Genomic DNA, 27,446 nt, shown 5'->3' with positions numbered 1-27,446 from the left:
GTCTGTGAGACCCCATTTGAAAGATAATGGACCCCGCTTGGACAAACACAAACCGAAACCCTCGGCCTGTGAGACCCCGCTTTAAAATACACTAACGCTGGGCGTCTGAGACGGGCATGTTATGAACAGACATCCTGTCAAGGTCATGGCACCTATGCAAAATGAACAAACAGTATATCAATAGGCAGGGGAGGAAAAGGGGGGAAGGTATTGGGGGAATGGAATCTCCCAAGTAAACAGTGTTGCCATAATGCGTTTGTGAAAATTCCCGTGGGCCTGTCAGACCGGGGTTTCGGTATTAGTGTTAAATAATAGGAAAAGAACAACTATTATTAGTGTTCTAAATATGTACTATGATAAGTTTAAGTAGTCTGACTAGCAGACAGTAAAGGAAACATAGTTTCTGGCTTGAGGGAATATATTGTTCCTATCAGTAATTCAACACTTTACTAAATATGATTGGTTCATTCTTATCTATTATAACTTACTATAAACTATTATTAAGGATGATGGAAAAATTTAAGTACACGATAACTTTCAACAATTTATTTTATTTCAAAAATAATATTAAACGTTTTATTAGTAATACATGTTATTTACAAGCCAACTGCGTCATTACAGTAAGCAACTTTATACACATACATGAGTCCTTATTATCACCTTTATCATCATTCGCTGAAAACACTCAGCAACAGCCGCTAGATAAAAACAAATACGAACTTGGGAAGGAATACATACAAATTGATAAAGTAATAGGAGGGATAGAAACATATGTTAAAGGATTATCAGGAAAACTACCATGAATTTAATTAAGAAGATCTTTTAGTACATAAGATAATATTTAAGTTAGCAAAAGTTCAATTTTACAAATTTATAATATCGTTGACTTATTAAAAAAAAATCATTTGTTTGTGGTTAATTTTATTTATACATCCTTAAAATCCAGTTTTTCAACAGTGTAATATAACCTGGATTGATTAAATTTTTGAATGATTTAAAAATCACAGAAGGCCTTATAATAAATATCAATAAATGTGTAATCATGTTGCAATTTGAAATTTAATTTTAATACGAAAAAATACATTTTAAGACAATTTTTTTATGTTTTAAGAACTTTTTGGAACATACGAACCATTTTAAAAGATATTATTTATAAACCATTCGATAAATAACAAAATTATTGGTAGGAGTTTTTGTCACATCAAGAAAAGACACGACGAAAAGAAAGAAAACACTGAAACCATAACACTATCGTCCGCTTTAACACTATATACACTATACACGGGTCACACATGATACAGCGCGTCTTCCGTTTCCGGTTTGCTCCGGTTCAACTGGTCACATATCCGGTTCAGGTCGTTGGCCAGGCACCGGAAGTCGACCTGTCGCTCGATTTGTCACACCCTTAGCTCCTCCATTGGCTTTCCCTGGGTGTGTTTCCGCCCCAGAGTACCCGGATGGGTGCTGATGAGCTGGATACTCCCATGAGGTGCTAGGAGTGGCTGGGTCTCTGCTTGAGCCGGGGGTTTGACGACCTTGGGGGGTGGAGGAGGCCTAGGGAGGGTTCCTCCGTCAGTGAACTCCGCGGGAGGCAGACGATGACTCTGGGGAGGCTGGAGCACCAAGAGGGTTGTGTCCGAGGTTGGAGTCTTAAGGATGGAGGGTATACTGGTAGGGGTGCGAGTTTCCATGATCTGCAGGAGTTCCGTAGGTCCTAGAAATGTACATTCGAGTCAAATTCATGGCTTAGGTACATTGTATATTAATGTGTATGTGATAATGTGTATGTGTAAAAATATCCGATGGGAAATAACTATTTACGTAGAACCTCTAGGTAAAGGTTATCGATGTTATATTAAAGCTAAAGTATGCTGAGGTTATCTGGGCTGTGCATCAACTTGTTTTATAAATCTATGTATTCTTCCCTAAATGATGTATAAGTTTATGACTAATGTTGTGATTAGACAAGTGAAAGCTTAGTGACCACAATTACTGACAATATTATTTCTGCAGGAAATATAACTGATATACTAATCAACCTTTTCGATCATTTAGTTATAGATGCATATCATGTTTTACAATACTGTCCTAATATCCATCAAATGTCGCTATCCCAATATCATTTACTAACATTGCGATGTTTAAATTATAACAACTCCCTCACCTCCAGTTACACAGATATTGCTCATAGGTCCACCATTCTCCTGCCGCTTCTTGAGCGTGGAGTTGCAGGAGGCTGTGGAGTTGTTACTGGCCGGACTCGAGTCACCGTGTCTTCCTTTGTCTCTCTGGTAGTAAACGCCAGCGAAGATCAGGACATTGAGGAGCAGCAGAGAGCAACCGATGGCTATCGTAACGCTCAACGCTGTAGAGTAGGCGGCAAACCCATCCTCCTAATAACAATATGTGTTAGTACTTGATTGTAAATTATACAATTGAATAACAGCACGGACGAACATACTACATGTCTTAAAATGGTTGATTTTACTTACTCTAATTAGGAAAACCCGGTTCAAGCTTAAAAATAAAAGTTTAATGAGAACCTCATTTGCCCCAATAGTGAAAAAAATCGTGGGCCTCTCTCGCGATCGCGGTGAAAATCTCTCGTGGTCAGGGCATCTTAGCTTGCAATCGTGCAAAACAATGAATGTTAGATGTATTTCGGAAGCTGTTCAATAATTACGTTCTGTTTTAGTTCAGGATCATTCATTACTTTTTTTTCTCCAGCGACTACATCTAGTCTGTTTATCTCGTTCTATGACAGGAATATTGATAAAACCATACAACCATTATTAAGTAGGCCTAAGGATCTAGCACTTGAAAATGACTTGAACATTAACAATATCTTATTTCGATGTTTCCTTTTATATGACCTTTGGACGAGAATACGAATTCTCATAGCACTCCTAACATTTAATTCTTCTTCAAAATAGGCCTAAACAGAGTGATGGATTTCTTACATAAATAATATACAGCACAGAACTAAATAAAAACGTTAACATTCTATGTATTACCTGCTGACTGTCCGAAGACTCCTGTGCGGCAGAGCCTCTGTCGGAGGAAGAGGGAGCGACGACCACAACCGGTGGCATGTAGAGTCCCAGGGAACTGTTGTCGTAGGAAGGTGAAGGCAGAACTCCCTGGCCCACACTGACAGTCGTGGTGTCGTGTGGAGGCTTACGAGAGGATGGCACAGCTGGAAACTGGTACAACAAGATAAATAATTATTTATTTTATTTTGAGTAGATTGACATGTGCTATATTTTGAGTTTAATTTGTTATATCCAGGAAAATCTCTGAATTTATTATGATCAAGTAAATATTATGATGTTTGTAATGTGTAATAATAATGTAAATATGTTATGTGAAAAATAATGATTTAGGCCTTCTAAAAATTTGAACCATTTAAAGACCTAGTTGGATCAGTGATTCACTGAGTTCACAAATTTAAATAATTTGATTTCCTGTCATAGGTTTTTCCTATGCCACTAAATCCTTTCAGTTTTCTCCGCTTTAATGTTCGCACTTTTGTTCAAAGTTGGTAATTTATATTTTCGTTGCTGACTCAATTTTTCCAAAAGTTCATACAGCCTTAAAATGCAGTGTAAAGTATTATCTACATTGTATATTTAAAGATTATCACTGAATAATTTTTTTATCCATGTAATATGCGAAAGTCTACAAGCGTATTCCAAGTAAAATTTGTAAATCGCATTGGCTGAGTTAACTAAATCTATCCTGACGTTTCTTTGGGAGCCTCAATTGCAATTTTACCAAGGTAATAAGAACAATCCCCGAAATATAAGTCCAAAGGGTTGCAAATTTTTCGCTAACAATCCTTTGTTTGGATGTTTCTAGTAGTTAGTTAATACCCATAACATATATGGTTTCTTAACTCCCTTATATACATCATACAATTGAGCAGAGAAATTTAAACGAGTACATTGTTCATAATAAAAGCTTGGTAGTTACCAAATGAGGATGGTCGTCTGTCTCCAGCTGATGATGAGTCCGAGGAACGTCGTCTCCGCCTGGTCTGTGGAGATCCGGGACAAGGTTCAGCCAGAAGGAGAGACGGTGGGCCCTGTAGTGGTTCTTGAGCTTTGGTTTTATATCTGCAGAGAGAAAAGAAGATACCATTAGCAATAATTCATTATTTGTTAAAGTAATTGTTGTAAAAGTAATTGTTAAAGTAAAAAAAAGAGAATCTGTATTGAGTTGTTTTGATTAAACTACACCTGGAAATTAACTGGAAACTCAATATAATAACTCATATACAAAATCCCATTGTGTCAGTTCTGTATTAGAATTAACATAACCTACATACCACAATAAAATTCACACATCCAAAATTTATTAGATTCATATTTTTGGTCATTTTGTTTTAAACAACCATATTGTCAAATCATACACATGATTAATAAAATTTTTCCAAATTCACAAAAAAAATATTACATGATATATTTTTTTTATTTTATGATGAAAGGAATATCCTCAGAACATTTTAAATACTTTTTAGAGTCCTGATACTAAATGTAATTAAAAATCAACCAAGCAATAACAAGCTTTGAAGGTTTAATTTTAGAACATAATAAAGGCACCTAAGCGTATTTGATCGAATTACGTTCAGCGTAGTAAGGAAAATTTAAGCAGAAAATTTGTTAGAGCACATAATTAAATTGAACTGCTTCAAAAGTTCTTTCAGAAAAAAAGGAAAATATCTTATAAAAATGTGTGCGATTGAGTGAATGATTTAGATTTACTGTTATTAATCTTGAAAAGGTTTTCTCTCTGATTGATTTTGAATTCTCGACTTTATTTCAAGCCTTTAAATAGTATAGAGATTTGTCTTAATACTATGACTAAAATATTTTATAAATTTACCAAGACAAATATATTTTTTATGAACGGATTCATATGGAGCCCATTCAATGTTCTTGAATCGATTCTTCTCTTGTCTAAAACCATGCACGAGATCAGTATCCTGCGGTTCGTTAGGATTCCTAAAACAAACAAAAATTATTTGTATAGAAGAGAGGTAGATTTATTCTTTATCTTTTATTTTACATTTTAAAATATTCAACAATCGTGCATATCAATAATTTTACCATAGCAAACTAAATTTAAACTTTAAAGGGACATACATTTTCATAGACGACCTCATTCAAACGAACATTTCTACCGAACTTTAAACCAATTTCTTTAGTCATGATATTCGATATTATTTACGAATTTCTCAATTATAGCTATGTTTTATCTCGGCCTCTGTACATTATCACCAACATATTGACCACTTGAGCCATCGTGTATGTTAGCTACGTTTCAAGGGTAAAGGAAAAGGAGGATAAGAGGGAACATGAAACAAAGTCTGAAGGTTTCCCGTTTTCGATTTCAAGGACCAAGATCTAAAGGAGTTTGAGACGTAGGTTTTGATAGTGGCTACAGAAGAAAGTAATGTCGCAGTTTCTGCAAAGATGTTGGGATGTCTGGAGAAGGCAGATAGGGAACTGATGTTGAAGCTCTGAAGGATAAGGAGGGTCAAAGTTGGAATTTCTTGAAATAAAATTCTGACAAATAAAATTTATGATATGTTTCTATGAAAATAATTTGGTTTTCTATTTGTTTTCAATCATGGTTTTACTTCTAAAGTACTTAGTCTATCAAACATTCTGTATTACATCCTTTAATGTTTAGGTTTTACACGGAATAAAAATAAGAGGCGTTTCCTTGATAACTAAAAAAAATCCCTGAACAGAAAATATTCAGATTAAGAGAATTTTCCTTTGCCTGATTGAATTATTACAAAAAAAAATATTTAAAATTACAGTTCTGTCCTGTATTCAGAGTAATTTAACCTAAAACATACAGTATTTCACATTGAATTTACTTGAGGTTAATTTTTCTTTTCTTAACACACACTTCCTTTTAAAACTAAGAAATTTGTATTCCATCAAAGCTAGTTTAACCTTAGGGTTTAAATATAACTTAAACTTATAAAAGTACATTTCTACCAAAATATCAACAAGGAGATTCTTCTTAACAATTGGGGAATTAGTTATTTAACTTTAGTATTGTGATTAAAATACAATATGAAATAATAGAGACACTTTGTCAAAAAAAAAAAATACCATAGACTAATTATGTAACGTATTGTTTTATAATAACTGGATTTTACAAATTTATGTTTCATTGTTACCGTAATTAACTACATTAAACTCACATCTTAACCCTTTGATGCATCTAAGTAACATTTCAGTACTAATTGAAACAATTTATTAAAGCAATTTTTAATGCTTTAATACTTTACATTGTGACAGATTATAATGCATGACCAAGGTTGTTATGCCACTATTACAAAGTTTTATTGTTATTTGATTACTGTAAACCAATGCGGATAGAAAGGTGTGTAACATATTTCTATATTACTCACCCAGTCCTAGCAAAGTTGCTCCAATACAGAATAGTGGCTTCAGAGAGTAGTATTTCTGCCTTAGTGTAGTTTCTGGGGAAATGCATCATACCAGCCACTAGGGGCGCTCCGAACACGTAAGGCAGCTCCTCCCCATGGATACAACCCTGGCGCTGTAACAATACAAAACACATGGAGCTCAGGGAATAGCCAGCTGCTTGACGGTTTAATATCTATTACGCTTTACAATAGATATTACTCCAAGGAAATAAACACTGTGTGATTGTAAGTACTTCATAGTGATTGTATTCTTTAGGCTTAAAAATACACTATACGCTGTAAAATTTAAATTTGAGATTGTCTGTGATTTGTTTAGGTCGTACATCTTTGTAGAGATAAGTTAAACATTATAGTTTCTTTGAAACATTGTTATATAATTGAAATTGTTCAGAGTTACTTTAAACATCGTCTATGTTTGTTAGTAAACTTCCCTAGTCTGAATCCTTATTGTGATGTCGTTTGTAATTATTGAACAAAACATTAACACTTTACATACAGATATAATTAAATAAATAAATAAATCGTGTAGGGGATTTCATCCAAGGCATTTTCAGTCGTTTTATGGTAGCATAAGTATTATAACCCTAACAAAGCTACAAAGATAATCTTACTACTATTCTACACATATATTTGGGTTAAAATCCACACATAGGTAGCTTCTCCAGCTCAATGAATGATAATTGATAAAATATTTACCGTTAAGACTTTCCAAATATTTTCCCCTACACTAATGTGTTTTATTATCTCTAAAAGGTATTCAGTTTGTCAATATTTCGTATTAATACGGTGCTCAGCCTGTTATGATAATAAAGAGCACTGCTTATAAAGAAGGGTGTAAGTTATTTAAGATATTATATTGGCCGATATCCATCATGGATAGGAAAATACTAACTTTCACGACGTTTTAGAAACAAAAATTTTTATCCCGTATTTTCGATCTCAAAACTTCATAAAAACCTTTTTGTTCTTTTTTTCCTTCACAATATGTGATATAAAGAGTCTGAAGTAAACGCTCAAATAACACAATTTCACCACTACTAAAAATACACTTCTAACAAAACGTAATAAGTTTCATAGATACAGTACTAGTTACGTCATGGCTTTCTGCTTACGCTGTCTGTGTTTACTTGAATAATAACCAATCGATATGCCTACATTTTACATTGGACACAATACATTGGAATCTTTCTTTCAGTTTTTTTTGTGACCTTAAAACAGTTAATCAATCCTATGAAAGGGTAAATATTTACACCGAAGAGATCTCGCTCACAAAAAGTACATTCAATACAATATTTCTTTAGTCTTCCCTACCACCGTTGCCTCTTCACATATCCTCCCTACCTGAGGATAGTCTCCAAATTTGCTCTGGTAGTCGAAGACATACAGATATGAGTTTCTTCTCGCCGAGGAGTGCAGGTCTGCGGTGTGTATGACGGGAGCCACCACCTGCGCGTCGCTGAGCGCCTCTAGAGTCTCGTCGCGGATGTTGATGGGATGTTGGACGGGGCGTTCCCAGTCCGTGTACTCGTTGGCAATCGTGGCTAGGATCTCTGAGAGGTGATACCTAAGATAAACAATACTTTGAGGTTTTTAGCGAATTTCCCATATAGGGAATAAGCTATTACCGTAGTACTCATGGTAAGACCTGGACGCGGGACCGATTTTTTTTCGTTTTGAGGTCCCTAGAGGCCAAAAACACCATCCGTTCAAATTCATATATATATTTATATATATTATTTTCTTGCATTTTTAGGGCTACTAATATAATAAAATAATTACTAAAAGGGTACTTTGTTATATATGTTTTAATTTATATATATATATATATGTGTGTGTGTGTGTCCGTTAGCACGATAACTCGAGCAAAAATGATCCAATTTTGATGAAATTTGGTACAAACGTGTAAACCTACGCTTATTTGAACGAGTTCGCGATCCAGCATGATCGGACCATGGAAACGGGGGTTTACGGGGGGTTTTATGGGGTAAAAATTGGTTTTTCCCATTTTTGACCCAAAAAACATAAAATTTAGCAATTTCTTTCCAAACCATTTAGTAGAGCTTAAAAAAAACAAATAATTTAGTATATTGAAGCGTTATTATGCGCCTAATGGTTACGGAGAAAATTAAAAAAAATTGTAAATTTAAAATTCCCATGTTATTCTTATGGAGAATAAGTAAACTGTTGTAGTTTGCTTGTTTATGAACATATTTTGATCAAATTTGGAAAATGTTTTTATTTCTTACTAACTACTAACATTTTACAAAAAAAAAAAAAAAAAAACAGTTTTACCCTCCCTGATGCAGCAAACCTAAGTACTTGTTAAACTAATTCTATTTAAATCGGAAATAAATGTTATATTTTTAAGTAGACATTTCAGTGTAAATCCAATCAGTCAAATGGAAATTCGCTTAGTCTGGAGGTTTGCTGTGGCGGGGGTATATTGTGTATCCAAACAGTTTCTCTCAGCTAAATTTCTGGTCAGACCAAATGTGTGTGCTTTAAAAATACGGGTGGGTGTTGGTAGAAATGCATTTGTGTACTTGTAATATTAAACCTGGTAAAAATAAAGAATTACTGTGTAAACAAGATTGGGTTTTTTGGGGATTTGAAAAAAATACTTGATGATAAAACACCTTGGTACGGATCTGACTCGTAAACATCATAAATACATAATTCTAACTAATGTTGCATTTGATGATATCACATGGTTATTGTGAATAAAATTCTGGTCCGATTTATTCTTTGCCATAGTGTGGCCATAGTATTAGTGAGAATATAGTGTATAGATATAGATTCTAATTTGCAGCTTATCAAAATTTCCTGTTGAATAGGTCCAAGATTTTAAGCTCTAGATTAATTTACCTGTAGGTGTTCCTGACGAAAGTCCTGAGTATCCTAGTGCGTCGCTCGCTCTCTATGCCGTACTGGACGTCATCCCCACTAAAGGTTGTGTAAGCCTCCGCCTTGACCACTCCCAGTAGCAGGTCATACCTGGACATCTTGGCCACCATGGCCTTCCTGGCCAGTGGGTTGTTGAGATTGATGTATCCCCCTGTATGAGGGTCATGGGCAGGTGCAGCTGGCCTGCCTGGACCACTTGCACTGTACTCGTTGTACTGACCATGGCTGCTTTCTGTTTTGGATAAAACCATATTGATTTGCATTAGATACTTCACTATTTCGTGAGTGTTCATGAGGCAACATAATATAGCACTAAAATTTGTTGAAGAATCATATTTTTAAAGTAATTTACAGCCGGTGATGCATAGCTAAGACTTATCACCGTACTTCTTAAGGTCGATTCGCACACATCAGTTACGGCACAGTAAAGTCACTTCAGGCACGTCACAGTTAACAAAAATATTCTTTGATGGATATTCTATTGCGCTATCTACACTCATCCGTTGCAGTCCCGTCAGTCACTCTGCTGGCATCCGTCAGTCAATTTCAGATTTCTTTCTAACGATACTTTTTGATTCTTCTGACGCCTGACGGAACTGTTTGAGACTAGAAAATAGTGTTATTGTTATTTAAATGGTTGCGTTTGTATTTTGAGTACTGATTGTAACAATCAACAAGATGGACAGTGATAATTTAATAGAATATAGGTTTAAAATTTAAATTTTTGACTGTAAATTACTGTAAATATTAGAGACGGAAGACTGACTGAAACCAACTGACGGACAATCGACTGAGAAATTGCGGATGCAACTGTGACTGGACTGTAACCGAACTGTGACTGGACTGATGTATGTGAATCGACCTTTACTCGAAAATGACTGCAACACATCTGACACGTTTTTTTTATCTCAGTGATCCATACCCTGAACCAAAGATTTAACAGGATAAGCAGAATTTTATTTAAAAAGCTCTCCTACGTAACGGTTTGTGTTCTCGACATTTTTAAAGATATAAAAGGTTAACGTAAAGTATATTTCGTTAACAAAATGACCTTGGAAATAGATGGACAAACAAATCTAACATTGTGATGGTATGTGAACAAAAGTTACCTTGATTGCTAGATGGTCTAGGCTCTGGGTTACCATTGTCTATAACAACACCGTCCACAGAAGGACCAAAGGCAGTAGAAAACTCAGGGACATCGATGGGAGTGGACAGCAGCGCCTCAAGTGGACGTTCACGCAAACATTTGAGCAAGTGGGGGTGAGGCATCTCGGGCGAGCAGTTGACGTGCTTGGCAACTTGTCGAGCGAAGCGAGCTGGCTCTCGGACTAGTGCCCAGGGACTTAGAGCGGACCCTGACATTAGGATGGCTCGGTGGAACAACAAACCTGGGAAAATAGTTAGTTATATGAAAATATACTACGAAATATTAAAAATACTTATACGAAAATGGTATACAGTTGATTTCGTGTGACTATTATAGTCAGGCAAATGGGCGAATAGTATTATTATTATGCTTAGTAAAAAACCCTTAAAACTATAAATTAGCAATAGTCCGATAATCATTTATTAATAATTATTAGTTGATTATAAAAAATTTGGGTACTTTCCTGATAAAGGGAACATTCTTTATTATCGATGATTTTTTTCTCGATGTATCGATATTAACAAATTGAAACATTTCAGCTGACAACTACGAAAAAAATTGTTCAGTATCAACAAATATTAATGAAATGAAACTGTCCTAAAAAAATAACCTAACATCACTAACCAAACTTGCTGTAACATTAAAAAATTCCGTGTTTATAACTAGCCTTTAAATTCACACCCAAAAGATTTTTTTTAATGGTACAGCAAGTTTGGTTGGTTATGTTAGGTTAGCATAGAACAGTTTCATTTCCTAATCCATATAATAGACTATTTTAGCCTAAACAAGATCAGTTAGTTGTTGTCAATTTGTAATGGATCGGAAAACGAAAACACCGATATATCGAGAAAAAAATCATCGATAATAATGAATGTTCCCTTTAACAGGAAAGTACCAAAATTTGTTATTGAAAATCAATTATTGAGATGGGGTTGCCACTTAGGTGCGTATTCCCAAATATGAGTGAAGGATGAGTGTAGAAAGGCGTCAGATGATCCGTATAGCTTTGTCATTGACTAAGATCATTGAGTCCAGTTTGATTAAATGTATTATTATTTGTATAACTATCCTAAAATAGTTTAATCAAACTAGGAAAAAATTTTTTCAATGCTAACATCAGAAATTAAATGTAAATAGATGTAAGGAAGTAGTTTAAGGAGAGTAGTTTATACAATTTTATTTAAGTACTTAACTGGTGAAAATTTGAAAAGTAGTTTAAATAAATCAACTAAAAGTACTATAATTCCCTACAACAACAAGATAACATGTTGGATGTAATAAAGGTAAGTGGTAAAGTTTCACAGAGATAGATTCTGTTTCACTGCATTTCCCCCAGGAGAAGTTCTTGTGGAAGGATTTCTCTGTTGAGATTAGTCCTTGGAAACTTCATCTGTGTTGTACATGACCGGGGAGCTACTCTTACATACTTTGTGTTACGTCGGTGTAACAAACGGGGATGTTAGAAGGGTTGGATAGAAACTTGCTTGTTTTGAAACTTCATAAACAATTTCACATTTGAATTACACAAAAATATTAAATTTAAAGAACTACTATGTAGTTTAAGTTTTTACGATATTCAATCAATCAATCACTCAATCAATTATTGAGATGGGGACGCCACCTAGGTGCGTATTTTAACCCAAATATGTGTGAAGGATGAGTGTAGAATGGTGTGTGATGACCGGTGTAGCTTTGTTACTGACTAAGATCAGCGGTTTCATTAGTCAGGATCATTTATTGCCCATTGTGTAATTTTTTACACGTTCTACAATTGTATTTACTACATTGTTTTTTAATTTTGTATCTCTATGGAAACAGTTTTTTCATGTTTCTACACTACTGGTGAAAAAGTTTTGTTGAGTTGGCAGCACTGGAGCTTTTTTCAGTGATCAAGCTCACTTCCACATTTGGTGCATCCCATTATTGACGCCTTTTGGAGGTTATGTTGTTTACAACATATAAAAGACCATAAAAACAGGTGAGTCTAGCCAAATAAAAATTTAATTTAGTCATTATAGTGTTTGTAGATCATACCTAGCATATAACTTTGATCTAATATATTCTAATTTACATAATATCGACCAAAATTGGTTTGTGTAATTTTTTACACATTGGGCAGCAATGGATATTCTGACTGACAGAAGGTTTGTGTAGTTTATTACACTATGGGCAACTACAGAACATATGTATAAGGTTTATTGAAACGCAAACTTATACCATCTTATCTTTTCTAGATGGATCGGCCAAGAAGACTTGTGCGGAATGCACCAGGAAGATTGAAGGAAGCCTTCCTTATTCCAGAAGACAGCGATGAGAGTGCCATGGATGACAGCGACGCTGATCCCGATTATGAGCCCATTGAACATGCAAATACAGATCGTCTACAGCGAATAGTTGATGGTCTAAGTAGTAGGCGTTTCATAGATGATGATGATGGCGACAATCCGGACGATCCAGCCGAATTTGATCCAGACATGCCCACGACATCTGGCGCTACATGTAATACTACTGGACTCCGGCGTATCACCAGTATGCCTGGAGCTACTGAGCATGACTATTGCCAGAGAAACACTTCAGGTAATATTTTATTTTAATCATTACTAAATTGTCTCGTTGATCGGTTATCTCTCATGAAAACTTGTTTACGATAGTTATACATACTGTATTACTATGTACATAATAGGCCTATTCAGTTTTATTATATTCCCATGAATGAATTTCAGGTGCTGGTGTGAATCTAAATCGGGATAATGGATCAAATACAAATGAAGATCTAATACATCAAATACAAACAAGCAAAGGAGGTGCAAGAGGTTCGAAAGGAAAAACGAAAAAAAAGGATCTTCCAAAATGGATTGAAGTTGACGCAGACTCAAGTGAAAAACCACCGGTAATATGGGATGACGTCGAACCTGAACTAGGGGAAATTCAAACCCCAATAGATTATTTTAGATATTTTTTTGACACAGACATTTTGGACAGTATGGTAAATCAGTCCAACCTTTACAGTGTCCAGAAAGACCCAAACAAGCCACTAAACATGTCAAAGAATGAACTAGAGCAGTTTTTGGGGATTTGCGTTGGAATGTCTATTTACCGCTTACCACGATCAAGAATGTTTTGGGCTAAAAATACGAATGTGGAAAAAGTCAGCTCAGTAATGTCACGAAACAGATGGGAAGAAATAAAAAGAAACATTCATTGTAACGACAACGCCAACATTCTACCAGTTGGACATCCAGACAGAGACAAATTATTCAAAGTAAGACCACTTATCGATCATTTTCAAGCAAAGTTTCAAGCCTTACCAAAGCCACAGATGCTATGTGTGGATGAACAGATTGTGCCATTCAAAGGAAAATCGGGACTGAAACAATACAACCCTAAGAAGCCTTATAAGTGGGGTTATAAACTGTTTATACTTTGTGATACCACAGGTTTGGTTCACAATTTCGAAGTATACACTGGACACATTGAACCTGTGACAGGAGCTCCTGATCTGGGTGCGAGTTCGAATGTTGTTTTGAGAATGACACAAGTTGTCCCAAAGCATAAAGGATATTTAGTATATTTCGACAACTGGTTTGCCTCACTTCGGTTATTTACTACTTTGGCACAAGATGGAATCGGAGCTTTAGGAACAATCCAGAAGGAAAGGTTTCCTGGGCTAACTTTTCCCTCAGACAGTGAAATGAAACAGAATGGAAGAGGTTCTCTGGTGGAAGTTGAAGTAAATTTCGAAGGTGTGGATGTGCGAGCTTTGAAGTGGTTGGACAACCGAGGTGTAACAATCGCCAGTACTTTTGAGAGTGCAATGCCTGTTTCTCAAATTACAAGATTTGACAGATCATCAAAAAGAAATGTAGACGTGCCTTGTCCTAGAATGATAAAGACATACAACAAATTCATGGGAGGAGTGGATCTTCTAAATGGGCTGATAGCGTACTACAGGATAAAAATAAGATCAAAAAAGTACTACCTGAGACTTATTTTTCATTTTGTTGACATGGCTATTGTGAATGGGTGGTTGAGGTACAGAAATGATTGTCACAGGAGAAACCTTCCAAAGAAGTATATTGTGGACCTGCTTGAGTTCAAAAGTGAAATCTTCAGTGCTTTATGCAGGGAAGGAAAGGATAGTGAGAGAAAAAGAGGACGCCCTTCGTATGACAGAGTGGATGCTGATTATGAACAAAAGAAGCATCGAGGCCCAGCAAAACCTATTCCATGCTTCAACGAGAGAAGAGATGGCATTGGTCACTGGCCAATCGCCACTGGAGATAGGCAGAGGTGCAAGAAACCTGGATGTAAAGGACAGAGTACAATTAAGTGTGGAAAATGTCAAGTACATCTTTGCCTAACTAAGGAAAGAAACTGCTTCACTTCAACTTTTCATATATAATAGAGTTTGTGGTCTTTGGTACATGAAGGAAGCTGTTTTTACAAGTTATCTTTATAGTCATAAGCTTTCTTGCATTGTATTTTTACAAATAGTCACAAGTAAAACACATTTTATAACCTGAAAAATAATCATTTTATTTATAATGCGATAACTCCCTAACTGCCCGATGTGTAAAATTTTACACGTACCCAAAAAAGGTATACAACGTGTAATAAAAAATTTGAAAAAAATTACTAGTTAATATTAAACCTTATTAAACATAAAAACGATAGGAAATAACTTTTAACTCATTTGTATAATAATTTGGGCAATAAGAGGTTAAAGCCCAATGATCAGGAACAGCTGGGTCCAGTTTCGAACCATCAAAAAGCTACTAACTTATCTCAGGATCGAACCGGCGACCATTTGATTACTAGGCGAGCATTATTAAATTTGTTTGATATTAAAATGGAATTGGTATTATTTAGTGTATAAGCTAATCTAAAATCAAGGCTTCGAACAAGATAGTTACTTACATTCCATTGAAATCGTTTATGAGTGTTTTTTTATCATTGGCATCTTTTTAAAACTAAACTGACGTTAGTTATTGTTTATCAAACTGGTTTTACTTCTCAATAGAAACAGATCATAAAATAAAATAAAACATTCATATAGTTTGTGGCATACCGTCCGGCACAGCACTGGAGGTCATGAGGAAGTGCACACAGGCCGCTCCTGTGCCATGACCTACGAGGGTGACATTGCTAGGGTCTCCACCAAAGAAGGCGACGTTCTCCTGGATCCAGTGCAGTGCTGCTATCTGGTCCATGAGGCCGTAATTTGCTGGAGATCTTGAATGCAAGTCCGTATTGGCGTTTAGAAAACCTGAAATTGTAGTTCATAAGTACCATACACCCGTAAAAATATAATATGAGTAAAATGTTATGGATATCGTTTGGAACCTTTTTGCTAGGAAATAAAGTAATAATTTTGTAGGTCATGGTATAAAAGATATGGAATACTAAGCCAAAATCTCCTAAAAGTTAGATAACATATTGACATTTTTTTATAAACTGATAAACTGATAAATGATTAAAATTGTTATTCAAAGGTAGCTCTTGTAATTTTTGATTGTTCTTAGATTTTTTTTATTGTATTTATTATTTGTTTTATACAATGTAAAAAAAAATTGAAATAATTGTTAATAATGTAAAATATTATTGAATATGTGAATTTTTATGACATGTGTAATTGTAAAATAAATTTTTACTATCACTAAGGATCATGGGTCTACAAAACCGTGAGAAAAAAATACAGATTACTTAATATTTTACATTAGTGCTGATTCATAAAACAATTAAATTGATTTTTAGCATGAAATTATAGTAATACCACTTTATATAGCATCTAACAGTATTTATCTAACAATACTTGTCAAACTATTTCATAAATGGATATAAATTACCGTAAAAGGATTTCTAATAGGTATAATTCCTATATACCATTTATCTATTCAATAAATGTATTTATTATCTTTTAAGTAGGCTACAATTATTGTAAATTGTACCTAACAGTATTGTTCTCTTACAAAATTAGGTAATCTTGAAACTTTTGAAAGGCTTTCACCCGGGGAGAAAGATAGCACTCCTAATAGGTTAGAAGTTCGCTTAACTTAGTTGTATGAGTTGTACGAAACTTTGAAAGGTTCTCGTTAGTTCAATAAGGATAGTTTTGATAATAAAAGTTCGCTAATAGCCGTCTTAACTCAAGTAAGGACGAAGTTTATCCTGATTGCATAGAAGAACAGTATAAAGGATCTAACAATTTATGATTCCACGTAAATGATTTTACATGTATTCTATGACTTGTAATTTTTTTCATTCCCTACTTTTAAATATATCACTTACCTAGTATTCCAAGCCTGTAGTTAACAGTGACCACCACAAGTCCTCCGTAGCTAGCCAACACGCTGCCATCATACACGTTCCCAGAGTTCCATTCGTACGACTCCCCGTGGATAAACACGAGGACTGGATATTTGGCGAGCGTATCCCTGTCTAAATAGGAACAAACTGTTAGAATTCAACAATGTCTTATAAATATATCCTTTGAAGAAACATTATATGGTGATAAGAGAAGATAGTTTACATAATCTATCTTTAGGTGTGATACATACGATCGTGATTATTAATAATTTGTGTTTTTAGTGTATATACCTTGCACTGGGGCGTAGATATTTAGGTAAAGACAGTCTTCGCTCTGATTGCTCAGGTAAGGCAAAAGCCTCTTCAAATACTCTAACCGTCCCCTCGGCATCTTCTTGAGAGCTGCCGTCTCGTTGTGGATGTCAGGGAGCCTCTGGGGACACACTGGGCTGAAACGATCGGCGTTCTTCACTCCAGACCAGAGAGCACCGGTCACGGGGGGCATGAACCTGGAAATGTTTTATACACATTGGCGTATTTTATTATAGACAAATATTTACTTATACATAATTAGCTATCATCTACGTTTACAAAACTAAGTGCCTACTATAAGATCTTTTTGACAGTAGAATACAGACAAACAATGTCACATTTACATAAGGATGCTTATTTTTTATAAAAGGAAATAGATAAAAATAAAATAAATATGTTTGTAATTTACCTGAGAACCCCTGTGGGTGGAGATGCGTAAGGAACCCCTCTGTATACCTCCACTGGGTCAAGATGTCTACTCTCTGGTTGGACAACCAGTCCTGAAACCTCTCCGTTCTTCGTCCTCACTACCCTACTTGCTACGAACCCTTGGACCACCTATCAAAAGAAAAGTAGAATTGTAACTTATACGAATATTTGTAATAAAAGTTAAGAATTTCACCATATATAATTCACAAATACAATACTAGTTTTAGAAATAAATCGCTCATTCTCAAATTAACGAGCTCCTTCCACAGTAATGAAGTGGACTAAATGTTGAAAAATGCTAGATTAAGACCTAGGTTGGAAAATCTGTAGTTTATTAAATGCTCGACACAACACAAAAACTAAGCACACCCACTTTATTGGTAGTAAACTTCCAACTAGGTTCCACTGATTTTTCAGATCTGTTTGAATAAGTTACTGTATTTCACATGCCTATTGCAGTAGGCTTTATCAATGCAATAAACAAAAATTACCTCAATTTAGTATTTTCCTTTACATTGCACTCACGATTTCTCATAACCAGAAAACATAATAACATAATGTGAGTTAGATCCAGAATCTCAAAACCATAGTTGGAATATAAGTATTTACAAACTTCCGCTCACCTCTCCCATCAGGAGCATCCCTGCTAGTGCCAGCCACAGACACTTGCTGCGCCTCCGTCGAGTAGTTTCCGTTCGTCGCAGGATCATAGTCTTACACTGAGCTCTGTGTCACCTCCATGCGTCCCATGGTCTCATTGCTGGGGCAGAGGTGGCCTTTATCGTTCACTGTACTTGAGAGCCATTGCTATTCTGAAATAACATCAACACAAAATTATACAATGTTTATTTCAATTAGTTGTGAAGCTTATTGTATAATTTGAACTATACAACTCCAGAAAATTTCAGCATGCATTTTATGACCGAATAATCTAAAGACACTGTGAGCACTTGTAGTTTTTTTTTTCATTTCGGGTGCTTTATTCCAGCTGTAGAAAATTTTATGTATCTTTATTTACTGTTATCAGATGGGATTCGATGGGGACCCATGTTATCCGAATGGGTACTGCATGTAGTGCCACTATAACTGATTAGGACCGCATTTGCATCTTAAACACATTAAACAAGCCACTGAACCAGACACTTTCATAATTAACTGTTATCCCTTGCTTGCACATGGTGTGTAAGAGGTAGGTTGGAATAGAAAGGCCCCTCAAATTTAGACTAAAGTACTCGTACCCACAACAACCATCGTTTTCAAGAGAGCTAGAATCAATAGACACAGGGTTGCTGGACAAAAAAAAATAATCCAGTAAGTTCAACATGGAATGAAGGGTGATATTCCTACTTCATGTGGATATTCACGGGTCACAAGTACTCAAATACATGTTTAAAACACAAATAAACAAGTAAATGTTTAATCATATTTCAGAAAAAGCAATTTATATAACCCGACCTCATTAACCACACGTAAACCTCTACGCATGAAAATAGGCATGTTTTGCTGCTCTCGTTTGGTAGTCAATATTTGTAGGCTCAAAATTACGTAGGATAGCTGACAATGAACACAGTCATCTTCAAGGAATGTCAGTAGCTACGAACTTTTGTGAATAAACCAACACACACAAAAACACCATGTTTATACTTGAACTAGAGTAAATTGCAATAAACCATTTCACCCAACCACTGTTTTTCCATGCTTTCAAATAAAAAATCATTTATGTTATTTCACTCATTCCTCTTAGCTTAGGGAATTAAATTTATATTGTTTTCCACTATTTCTTTACCCTAAGTTAATTCATTTTAATATCTATAGCAAAGCCCAATAAAATGGATTTAGCGTTAAATGGACAATGATTTCTCCTTAAAATAAGTAATGCAATGTTAGGTAACCCACAATATAAGGATAAAAAGTAAACACAAACGCAATACAATTGTTTTTCAGATGTACAAACTAGGTGAAAGTACTAAACATCAATTTCACACTCACGTTTTACTCAAAGTTGGAACAAGTCGTAAGTCTTTCCAGAACCTGTAACAAAGCATTCTTTGAAATGAACAGGACAATGACTTCGCATGGAACACTTTATTAGATTATCAATAAAAATTCGAACTTTTGAATACATACACTCTCTTCTATTTATATCATGAAATTATTTACCTACAATATTTAAGACAATGAAAGCTTGTTCTTATTCATCATATTTTCAACATATTACACTTGTAACACCATTCCAACCGAACTGTTACGTTTTAACAATCTTGAAATGAAAAATATTTTCTAGCCTGTATGTAATCACTCCTCGCTGTGTTCCCATTTCCCATGGGTGCACTCAAAGCTGAGAGATTTCCCACTAGAATTGCTCCATTTAGAGATATCGTTGCTTGTTACATCCGTTATTCTGAACAACACATTATGCTTCAGATATTAATTAACATGAATTATAACTACGTAAATACCTGCTTGAGATTTAAATGTTGTTTATTTGGGGGGCTTTAGGTGAACATGTTTGGGAGATTAAAACACTAAATGATAACAAAATACGATCGAAATTAAGGAGACAACAATGTGAATAAAATACAAAAGTAACTTTTTCTTTATGTATATTTACCATCCCACCCGCTTACTATGAAAAACATAAAAAATGTTATCTTTGACAATTGTTTTTCCTATTTGTATTTGTATTAATCTATTCCCGGTTACTTAGTTTCCTACACCACGGTGTCTTAGGAAAAAAACTAAGCATTTAAGAAATAATATAATGATATTAGAGTTACCAAACGTAAACGTAATTGAGTTCCTATAAACCATAGATAATATCATTCAATGATAGGTCAGCAATATGGCAATATGTATAACTTAATAATTTTTTATAAGCAATAAATTTCTATCGGTAATAAATAAATGAATTTAATTTGTAAAACATTAACTGATTAATTTAGGAGTTATTTTCAACTATGGAAAACATGTAAATCTATTATATTCAGGTGTAGTGCCAGTATATTTTACTAAATATTAAACTTTTAAATATATTTTAAATACTAAACCTAATTTGTATATACCGTATTTAGTAAAAAATAATTCTCTTTAATAGTACAACATATAAAACTAACAATGAACAATGAATTTTTATAAAAGATCGTATTGTTATCTACCATTTACTCTAAACATTCCTAAAATGAAATTATCCACTTACCCTTTCGCATAATACACAAAATGGTTTGGACTTAATTTATTTTCATTTTCACATTTAAGTCCAAATGTTGTCAATCATAAACAGTAGACTGTAAATCATGGTTACTACAAAGCCATTTTAGAGTCCTAAATGTCATGTAAAGCCTCCTTACTTACATTAAATATCATAAAACTCAACAATACCAAGTGGACACTTTTTAATTTTTGTATTTACTCTATTTACAACTACTATTAAAATTTTCAACAATTCGTCCAATTTTCTCAGACGCTTTTGCCTACAACCTTGAACATATTGATAGAAAATTATTGGTTTGTCGTATAAACCTGCCATTAAAGTTGGAAACAATAAAAATTAAATTAATTATTCAGATAGCTAAACAAATTATTTAGCTTAACAAAAAGCAAGAACAAAGAGAAGTATTTATCAATGGCGGTGCTACGTTATTGTACTTGTATCAGTGCCGTTATATCTGCCATTAACGTTTCTCGAGAGAGTCAGTGGCCCAGTAACACTGCTAGTACTATCTGCAAGTCCTATATTACTAGCTGGTGTTCAAACTACATTTAAACAGGATATTTAAAAGTAAATTCTCATAATAACCGACTGTTAATTTAACTTGGTATTCTATCCAAACTAAATATTTCTCAATGGGAATATACTACTTTATCATATAGTATTACAATATAGCGTATCGTGCACTACAACATTTAAGCTATGAATACTAAGGTATTTCCATATAGTTATGAGATATTTGAGGGTTATGGAAGTCTTAACAATAAAATATATGAGAAAATTCATCAATTTAAAGGTGTAATCCTAACCTAACCTAAGGTGTAATAAATATAATTAATTATTATATGTGATCAAACTAGACAAATGTTAAAACCGCCAGTTCCTATTATTATTCTTCTTTTTTTTGGAATGGAGGGAAAATGCTTTTACGACGAACCGTTGTTTACCGTAACACCGCCCACCAGCGCGCCTTCCCCCACCACTGCGCCTCCTTGCCAAACGCGTCTGCTGTCTGCTGTAAGCTGGTGTCGGTGTCGTCTGCACGGCGTGTTGTTTTGTTTTCATAGTGTCTCGTCTTTGTTAGTTTGTTGGTAAAAATGTTTATTTGTAATCATTGCGATAATTAGTATGCGATAATTATTGCGAAACTGTTTAGTATTGATTCTTTGCAGTAAACATTTATCTGATGACACGACGATGAAGTTTAAGTTAGATAAGACTTGGAGCAATTGTCAAGCTCCTTAAAGATGACGCTGTGCTCACCGATTATGTACAGCAATTCAGAAAAAAAAAAACGCCGCCGTGGACAACTTTTCTATGGATAGCCTGATATTGTTGAGGTAAGATCTTTTACATCTTAAATACATATTAAGTTAAGGTTTTATCATAATAACATAATGATCATAATAAACCTAACCTAACTCTGCAAAGCGCTGTACAGTGATATTTCAGGGGGTTACAGAAAAAATAAGGCCTAGGTTGTTTGACAGTGACTGACTGACCATTTGAAATGTAATCGTTGCCAGTGGTCGTGCCCCCGTTTGGTATTACTCCACCAGAGAAGCAGTCCATCTTTAACCCTCGGAGTGTTAAGCATCGCGTAATCGACGCACAACACACCCGCCGTGGTGTTATGCGTCGCTTTTGCGACATACAAACATCGTTTACGGCAAAGGCTCTGGCACCGACTGAATCAGATTGAACTGGATCGAGATTGGTATCGTTGTATTCAGCAGATTCTAAGCTTTCTCCTGATGTCTGTTACTAGACGCTTTTCATTTTAATTCCGAATATATTGTAGCAGACAGATGACGTGCGTATTTGTAAACAACTTGGTTAACCTCGCACCGATGACTGATGTGTTTTATTACGTTTATCATTGTTTTAGTGTTAAAAATAAAATGTTGTGAGATGCGTGGTGCATTATGAGAAGATTTAAGTGATTTTGAAGGGCTGGTTGATGATGTAGTGATATTGATGTAAATCATCCGCCAGATTCCTAGCTATGGTTAGGCTAGCTAACGCTAAATGTACGAAATCTGTTTTTCACCCATAACTTATTTATTTGCAAACCTACTTCCTTATATTACTATATTTTTGGAATCCTCGTAAAATTTTGAACAAAGTGGCTATTTAAAAAATTTGTAGACCTATGAATTATAAACATTTATCAAGCGCAAACATAAAATTGTTTTATTTATTTTATAAATTTGAAAAATAATAACCCCGCAAAAGTGTTAGAAAATTTTTTTTGTCATGTTTTAGGCTATATATAACATTGAAGCCCATAATTTTCCAAACAATATGATATATAAAAAAGTATACTTTAGAGTGTTTTTCAGTTACATTTACATAAGGTACATTTTAATAAAGTCCTGCGATTGCGCAATAAATGGGCGGACATTAATACCATTACTATGGACACTTGGAGGGTTAAAATACCTTAAAATGAAAGTCTTCTGTGCCTTAGAAAAATGTTAAGGTTGTTTTCATGTATTATAAGATCGTACGAATAGGCCCACTTAATTTGAGGAAAAAATAAGCTGGCATCGCAAAATTTCACAGACACAGAAATTGGTGCTTATCAGCTAACTTATAACTTATGATAATATTTTGGCCTTAAAACTCAAGCAGACCTAACTTACTTGGATACTTGAAGTCTATGTCGTTGACCGATGATATCGGTATGACTGCGTCATATTTACCTATAACCCTATCAGAACTACAATACTACCTACTATAATATTCAGAAATAATTAGGCTGTTGTCCTATTAAAGAATACAATTTAGCCTACAGTGTAAACATTTTAGGTACTAAGTGTCTTATCGTTATTCATGCAATGTTTTAAAGTCCTCAGATTATCCTAAATTTTTCCTTCCGGATCGATATCTGCCATATGAATCTGGGGACAACATTACCTAACATAGGCCTAACTGCCACAGTGAGAGTAATAGTGACACTAACTTATTACTCTCACTGTGGCAGTTAATAGTGGCTGTAATTTTAATGAAATCCCTGTAAAAAAAAACAATAAATTGTATTAGCTAATTTTGGTTGAACTTACATATAAGCACAGAAAACGTACTACTATAACCCAGAATGCCAACCGCATGGTAAAAAGCATTAAGCGTTTTGAGAGAGCTTTGCCTGTCAATCCGTAGCCAGCGCCACCAGCGTTGCCATGCAATAGCATAGCAACGCTGGTGGCGCTGCCTACGGATTGACAGGCAAAACTCTCTCAAAACGCTTAATGCTTTTTACCATGCGGTTGGCATTCTGGGTTATAGTAGTACATTTTCTGTGATATAAGGCCTGTGGCACAGCAACATGGAAGTATTTAGTGTAAAGTAATTTTGTTATCTGACGGAACTTTGAAACCTAACTATACCTGATTTAGTTTTCTATTATTTTTACTTTTATTACTTCTACCTGGTGTCAGCGCAAGTGTAGCCTTGATTTTTAAATTTTTACAGCTCATTTCAGTAGAAGCGAATTATTATCTCACACTCACAGTTTTGTCTAGTTTGGTTTAATCTTGATTGGTTTTTTGATTGAAACAGTTTAAAAATCTGAATCAGTAAAGGACCACCTCTTACTTTTTTTATCGAGTAATGTTATAAAAAAACTAAGGCCTTTTTTGTTTCAGACTCCAATTGAACCCATGGAGATTAAGACGCCAAGACAAAGCACAGTGAAAATCAAACGGACATCAGCCAAATCCACCACAGCAAACACACTCAAATTGATAGATCAGTTTCTCCAATGAAAAAAACTCCAAATGTAATGATCTAAGACTTGGATAAAAGAAGATTCACTTTGTTTTTGTGAAATGTTTAAATACACTGTATTTGACTAATTAATTTGTTTTATTTACTAAACCTCAACTTCCTCATCAATAAAATTCCTATTGTGCCTGTTTCTAAATTAGTTAAGTTACTCTTGCAAAATATATTTGTTTTATTTCACAGTCATTATTTTTTAATATTTTCATTCTGTCCTTCAGCATTGGAATTGTACAGTTCCATTTGATTCCAATTCCAATTTTGAAATTCATTTAATCACCCTTAAAATTGTGATTCTAATCTAGTAAGGAATAACTTCTGGTATTGTGTCTTTAAAAGTTTGAAAACAAATTCAAGAATCTTGTAAATGTAGCCTATTTGTGAGTGAATCATAGCCTACAGTAATAGGCCTTAAAATGCATTCATGGTCACACCTTAATAAAATAATATATTACTTTTATTTGCTTTTACATACAGTTCTGCAGTGCTAACAGATTGTTATAATCAAAATTATAACTGTATAAAAAAAACTACATCTATAACTTTTAGGTCATTAATAATTAGTTAGAAACGTTAAAGTATGATTTTTAGCCAGGATATACTCTCTAGTTATAAAAAAAAGGAATGCTTGCCATACTAGAAGCTTGATTATAAATATGTTTAGAATTTTTGGCCCCAAGAACTGAATATGCAATGAAAACCTTCACGTTCAGATGTTCAAATCAATTAATCATGTAGATATATTACATGTATCTCTGAATTTTTGGCTATGTCAGGTAATTGTAAATAAAGACTATTATTAACAGAAATGTTATCACAATAAAACTCATTTATTTTTTTTTCTAGTAAGAACTCGAAGGTTGAACACGAGCCATCAGCCCATTTATTAACACGCAATTTAAATTTCGCACCAACTCCGGCCTCACGCAAACATGGCGGGCGTTTGACGCGGTGGTGGGGGAAGGCGCGCTGGTGGGCGGTGTTACGGTAAACAACGGTTCGTCTTTTACGCACACAGTGTGGTGTTAGATTCCTGAGAGGATCATACTACTCACTAAAAAAACCCTCTACTCTGTTGGACGCAGACCTGGAATTGTTTGTCACATTTTATCAACAGGCCAACATGTGACCTAAGCCCTAGCGCTCCCACTGTTTCCGGCATTCTGTTACTTTATAACCTAGAATACCCTGGACGAAATGTGCCTTATCTAATAAGCCAGTTCTCATTAGAAAGCTCATACGTCGAAAACAGCTGGTGAATTTCACACGATAAAACACAACCTACCTAACAATTACCTAAAATCTAGCTTACGTTTAGCTTAGAAATAAACGAGGGTATCCCAAAGGGAATGTTCTGCCTCTCCTCCTCTGGAACATTGTGGTAACCTAATCTTCTCTGACAGAGGCACATTCGTTGAGGGAATATGCTGACGACATTGAGATTCTGGCAGTGGCCGAATCCAACAATCTTAGAAATTGGTCGGACATTGATCGGCCTTGAGTTAAGGGAGGTAGGAAGCTCATGCACTGATCGTTCGTTTATGTGGTAAGGCTACATATTGGTGTGGGTGGTGAGAGATCTGTATTCCGTTCAGAAACTTTTCTGTCTCATTATAACAAGTACAATGTTTAGCTGTCCGGGAGCTTTATTAACATGTTACCATACAAATTGCTCAATAAATGTGGCTGTGGGTAGTGCTGCCTACAGACTACAATGGAAAACCCTTTAAGTGCATGCAGGAAGACCCCGATTTCATTCTCGGATCACTGAAGTGGTAGGTGGAGAGTTTCTAGACCATACTACTAAAGTCAAGTACAATACTTTCTCGTTTATCTTGAATGAATTAAATCTGTTTTGTATATTTTACCATATGATTTACGATATTCTTACTAAAATGTGTTTGCTGAAATCAAAACCAACTATTTTGACTTAAATATAAGGTTTATAGGCCAAAATTGAGAAATTACCTTTTGCCTAGTCAACAGCAGAGAGTCTGTCGATATTGCTCAGCACCTGAAACATAGTTATTTATTTATTTTTTTAATTCGATACCCACATTAATTTGTTGTACACAATCTATGTGAAAAGGTTCAGGATTTTCTTAATGAGTACTTTCAGGTAAGCTGGACTATTTATGTCCTTAAAGATTATATACGACGAGCCCTTGGAAATTCGATCCAATGAATCGACAGATTTTGAAATGTTTTGGAGACAAGTAGTTAAGACATAGTTGGATAGATGTAAGACATTCCAGCAGGGTAAACTATTTATTTTCACTCTTCTGAGTTCAAAACTTTCATATTTATGATGGGCAAATTTAGGCAATCGAATAAAAGTGTACAATACATAGGCATACTTTTAAACATGTGGAAGGGCTGTAAACCAACCAGTGTTTATAAACTATGCACTATAGATCTAATATTTACTACAGGATGATACCGAGCTTAATCATCGCTAATACATGCTTCAGTGGGCTAGAAAATCGATAACGGTTCATGCATTTGTAAACCAATCTTTGGTGTTACATTTAGATTTAGATACCATGATGTAAAAATAAAAAATAACCCTCTATTAAGGAAACCTTTATTTAGAATTTTAACTACTAAAATTCTTTTTCTGTGTATAAATGCAGAGCTATAAGTAGTTATAGACGAGATCGTAGTTATCAAGTTAAGCTTTACGCAGAAATGACCCCTTGGCTGGAAGACCTTTTTGACTTTATTGATAGGCTTTATTTGCAATTAATACAAAAATACAACACAATATTGCATCTTAAAATCACTGGCAATAGGTAAGAATACAACTCAGTGCATTCAACAACAAAATATGGCACGGACAACAGTTTCTTTTTGTAGTCGACTATCTTAATTTTTAATTGGGTTAA

General features: G+C 34.7%; 1 protein-coding gene across 1 annotated transcript; it reads right to left on the bottom strand.

Annotated features, from left to right (window-relative positions):
• Positions 1–900: 900 nt before the first annotated feature.
• LOC128992278 (neuroligin-4, Y-linked-like) lies at positions 901–26,577 on the bottom strand. The gene is made up of 16 exons (XM_054415768.1): positions 26,530–26,577; positions 19,560–19,601; positions 18,194–18,382; positions 17,551–17,699; positions 17,121–17,338; positions 16,812–16,961; positions 15,592–15,789; positions 10,483–10,764; positions 9,335–9,605; positions 7,811–8,033; positions 6,431–6,582; positions 4,885–5,003; positions 3,973–4,115; positions 3,015–3,203; positions 2,165–2,393; positions 901–1,714 (listed from the first exon to the last, which is right to left on the bottom strand). Exons 3-16 carry the CDS (start codon positions 18,278–18,280, stop codon positions 1,398–1,400), a joined length of 2,727 nt encoding a protein of 908 aa, XP_054271743.1. The 5' UTR covers positions 18,281–18,382; positions 19,560–19,601; positions 26,530–26,577; the 3' UTR covers positions 901–1,397.
• Positions 26,578–27,446: the final 869 nt, after the last annotated feature.

This window comes from Macrosteles quadrilineatus, unplaced genomic scaffold (assembly GCF_028750875.1).
Source record: "Macrosteles quadrilineatus isolate MER2022 unplaced genomic scaffold, UCM_ALF_1.0 Scaffold_4__1_contigs__length_99947679, whole genome shotgun sequence".
In the NCBI taxonomy this organism is placed as follows: Eukaryota; Metazoa; Arthropoda; class Insecta; order Hemiptera; family Cicadellidae; genus Macrosteles; species Macrosteles quadrilineatus.
Note: the sequence above shows the minus strand (reverse complement) of the source record. Positions and strands in the feature narration are given on the sequence as shown.

Excerpts from the sequence above, each read along its gene's own strand:
- LOC128992278 (XM_054415768.1), bottom strand. The coding sequence starts at position 18,280 with ATGATCCTGCGACGAACGGAAACTACTCGACGGAGGCGCAGCAAGTGT. Across the intron at positions 16,962-17,120 it reads TATCTACGCCCCAGTGCAAG|ACAGGGATACGCTCGCCAAA; the intron begins GTATATACACTA and ends GTTCCTATTTAG. Across the intron at positions 10,765-15,591 it reads CTCCAGTGCTGTGCCGGACG|GTTTGTTGTTCCACCGAGCC; the intron begins GTATGCCACAAA and ends CTATTTTCCCAG.